The 3,355-nt window shown below is 64.6% G+C and overlaps 1 protein-coding gene across 1 annotated transcript in view; it reads left to right on the plus strand.

The window, feature by feature from the left end:
- The window catches only part of SAMD11 (sterile alpha motif domain containing 11), a 73,663-nt gene that overhangs the window by 68,201 nt on the left and 2,107 nt on the right, over positions 1–3,355 (plus strand). The window contains exons 13-14 of the mRNA XM_026051074.1: positions 1–358; positions 2,490–2,614. The exon at positions 1–358 is cut by the window's left edge and continues 97 nt beyond it. Of these exons, the coding sequence (XP_025906859.1) occupies positions 1–358; positions 2,490–2,614 (483 nt within the window). The remainder of the gene's footprint in view (positions 359–2,489; positions 2,615–3,355) is intronic.

Genomic DNA, 3,355 nt, shown 5'->3' on the forward strand with positions numbered 1-3,355 from the left:
GCGCCCGGCGACGCCAAGGACGCGCCGCGCGCCCCGGACTCTAACGACGACGACATGAAGGACTCGGAGAGCGACGCCGACGTGAGCGACGAGAAGCCCGAGAGCCTCAAGGCGGAGGGCGCCGACGGCAAGGAGGGCAAGGAGGGCGGCAAGGGCGCCGAGGCCGCCAAGGAGCTGGCCGAGGCGGCCGCCGGCCCCCACGCCGCCGGCGCCTCCTCGAGCGCCGACTCGCCCAGCCACCTGCTCGGCGCCGGCCTCGGCAAGGCCGAGGGCAAGTACCTGCCGCCCGCCGCCATCCCGCCGCCCCAGCCGCTGCCCTTCGGCTTCCCTTGCGCCATGAGCCCCTACTTCCACGCAGGTGGGTGCCCTCGGTGATGGTGCTGGGGGCATCATGAGGGGCGGCCTCCTCGCCATGGGCACAGGGAGGCACCCGGACCACTGAGATGGCCGGATTGGCACCCATTGGAGCTGCTGGAGGCCGCTTGGCCACCACGGGCAGGTGGTTGATGTGACCAATGTCCCTGGTGCCCAGGGCTGGGATGCTGCGGGTTATGGAGGCCGCTCCAGGTTATGGAGGCCGCTGCGCGGCTCTCGGTCTTTCCCCCGGGTTCTCTGCCTTCCAGCTTGTCCTGTCTCGCTGCGGCCGCTGCGGTTGTTTCTCGGGGACCGTGGCACTTGGTTTGGGTCCTGTTGTGCTGGGAAAAGCTCCGCAGGGAAAGCTGCCATGTGGGAAGGCAGCGCATCCCGCTGGGAGATATGACTGGGCTGCCGAGGGCCCTGTTGGTGCAGAGGGGTCCGGGATGAGCTGGGAACACAGGCACCAACCAAAACTGTGGCACTTTGGCCCTGGAGAGCACGAGCTGGTGGGAAACAGGGACAGAGCTGTCCCTGTGCGTCCCCGATGCTGGGATTCTCCCACAGTGGCCTCATCCCGCCGCCTCCCTCCTCATCCTTTGCCTTCTCCTTTGGAAAAGCTGAAGGGTGGGAGGCTGAAATGCCCCCGTTGATGGGGACGCGGGGGAGCTGTTGGGGGCAGCGGGTGCCGATGGGAGAGGCGGCTCCGAGCGGAGCTCCCGGCCCTCCCTGCCCTTTGCGGGAGCAGCCGGAGATGAGGAGGGAGGAGAGGAGGCGCTGGTGCCGGCGCTCCCGCGCGGATGCCCGTCCGCAGGGCGCCAGCCGGGGCCCATGGATTCGTGCCGGTGCCTCCGCGTTGGCCCCATCTGGTGAACGGCTCCGCAATCCCTGCCGGGTCCCTCAGCCTGTCGTTTATCAGCGAGCGCCAGGGAGGCGGCGGCGCGGGGATGGAGGCCACCCTTTATCCGTCCCCACGCGCCGCAGGACCCGCCGCCCTGCCGTTATTGCAATAAAAGGGGCATTCCCGAGGGCGGGAAAGGCGTCTTACGGCATCTATTTGTTCTCGCTGCTCAACCTGCTCGGAGGGCCGCGAGGCCCGGGATGGAGGAGGACAGGGATGGAGGCGGGAGCAGGCGCGCGGTGCAAACACTGGCGTCGCGTCAGCTCTTGGTGCATCATCCCACTGGCGCCATGAGTTTCCCTGAACATCCCCGAGTTCTGTTTCCCTGAAAATCCCCATGTTCCCGTTTCCCTGAACATCCGGACCTCGGCGTGCGCCCGAGCGGCGGCTCTGCCTTGCTGGAGCAGTGGTGTCTCCGGGGCTCGGATGGGCCTCGGGAGAAGCGTTCCTTGTGCTGGATTGTTGCTTCGCGCTCCCAAACGTGGCAGTTCTTACCCCCCATGAACTCCTGCTCTGCCTGGCACGGTCAGGGATGGTCACGGCCCTATAAATGTCCTTCCTAGGCTAAAGGGCAGCAGGTAGCGCTGAGTTCCCTGAGTGGATAGCACTTTTTTTTTTTAATCTAAGTGTTATTTTTATGGGGAAAAGAAAGGTCTCCGTGTTTGTCCTTTGGACGTGATAGGAGGAAAGAGCCGCGGGGTTGGGGCCGCGGGAGCCGTGTCCCGGCCTCCGGAGTGGTGGTGCTTTTCCTGACGCCTCCGTCGGCGCTGCTCCCGACCCATAGGCTTGGAGCAAATGCAGCAGCAGCCGCCGGCTCCTCGGGGCTGCCAAGAGCCGCCCTGGAGCCGTTCCTGAGCGCTTCCCGGGACGGCCGCATTCCCAGCACGGAGCTGTGGGAAGGGCCTCCCGGGGCCCAGGGGCAGCGGCACTTCCCGCCCCTCCTGCAGGGCATTTTCCCCCTTTTTCCCCCCTGCCCCATCTCCTTTTGCAGCCGAAGAGCATGGAACACATGCAAGGCATTAGCTAGGGTTTCTCCTACCCCCCTTGCTGAGCTCGGGACCTCCAGGAGGACGAGGCCTGTGAATTGACCCTGCCCAGCGCTTTAGCTGACAGGTCATTAAAGATGAATGTGTGGCTGGAGAAAAATAGGCGGCTCGCAGGCGAGTTGGTGTCCGTGTGGGATTTTAATGATTTATGCCTCTTTCTCCTCCCGCCCCGGCTCGGAACAATCCAGGCACCATGGGAGGTCTGTTTCTGGACGGCGAGGAAGGCCCCGCGCTGGAAGACATCAGCAAATGGACGGTGGAGGACGTGTGCAGCTTCGTGGCCAACCTGTCGGGCTGCACCGAGTACACTCAGGTACCTCCCCAACCTTTAGGAACCTTCTCCTGGCCGCCCTCGCGGTGCTCCCTGTGCTGCTGGAAGGTGTCCCGCGGGTTCCTGCAGGACCTGGGGCTCCCTCATCCCTCGTGGATCATAAGCCTGCCCTTTTGCTGCCACTTGAGGTGGTGGAGCCCATGGGGACAACAGCTCGGGACAGGCGCCTGGAAGAAGGGCTGGCTGCTGGGTACGGACAGAGAAGCGTCTAGGAAAAGCCCATGGATGGATAAGCCAGATGGGTGTTTGCAGCGGGGAGAAGGGCTCAGGAGCTGCCGTTAGCGAGGCCAGAGGACGCACTGGGGGCTGCTCAGGGTTATTTTTTGGGTAGGAATAGCAGAGCTGAAGCCCAAGGCTCCAAACCCGCCCCTGCTCTGCTGCCTTCCCCACCGGCTGCAGCCCCGGCGCTGCTGCAACTTGTCCACGTGCCCAGGGTGAGGAACGCAGGTCAGGAGCAGCCTCTGGAGCTGTACGAACGCTGGGACGGGTGGGAAATGCAGAGAAGCCTCCAGCGCAACCCCTTGCGGGAGCCTCAGCCCCCTGCACCTTCCGTGGCCGCCCCGGTGGCCTGGGGAGGGGGAAGAAATCAGCAGTTTGCTGCGACCGGGACTCGGCAATAAAGTGTTTTACGATCCCGGGAGCTGCTGCCAACAGCCTCTTGTGCCGGCCGGGGTGCCCGGCTTGAAGGATGCTGCATGTTTATGCACCACAGTTCTACACTTA

The sequence above is a fragment of the Nothoprocta perdicaria genome, unplaced genomic scaffold (genome assembly GCF_003342845.1).
Source record: "Nothoprocta perdicaria isolate Ctin4 unplaced genomic scaffold, notPer1 scaffold_72, whole genome shotgun sequence".
Classification (NCBI taxonomy): domain Eukaryota; kingdom Metazoa; phylum Chordata; class Aves; order Tinamiformes; family Tinamidae; genus Nothoprocta; species Nothoprocta perdicaria.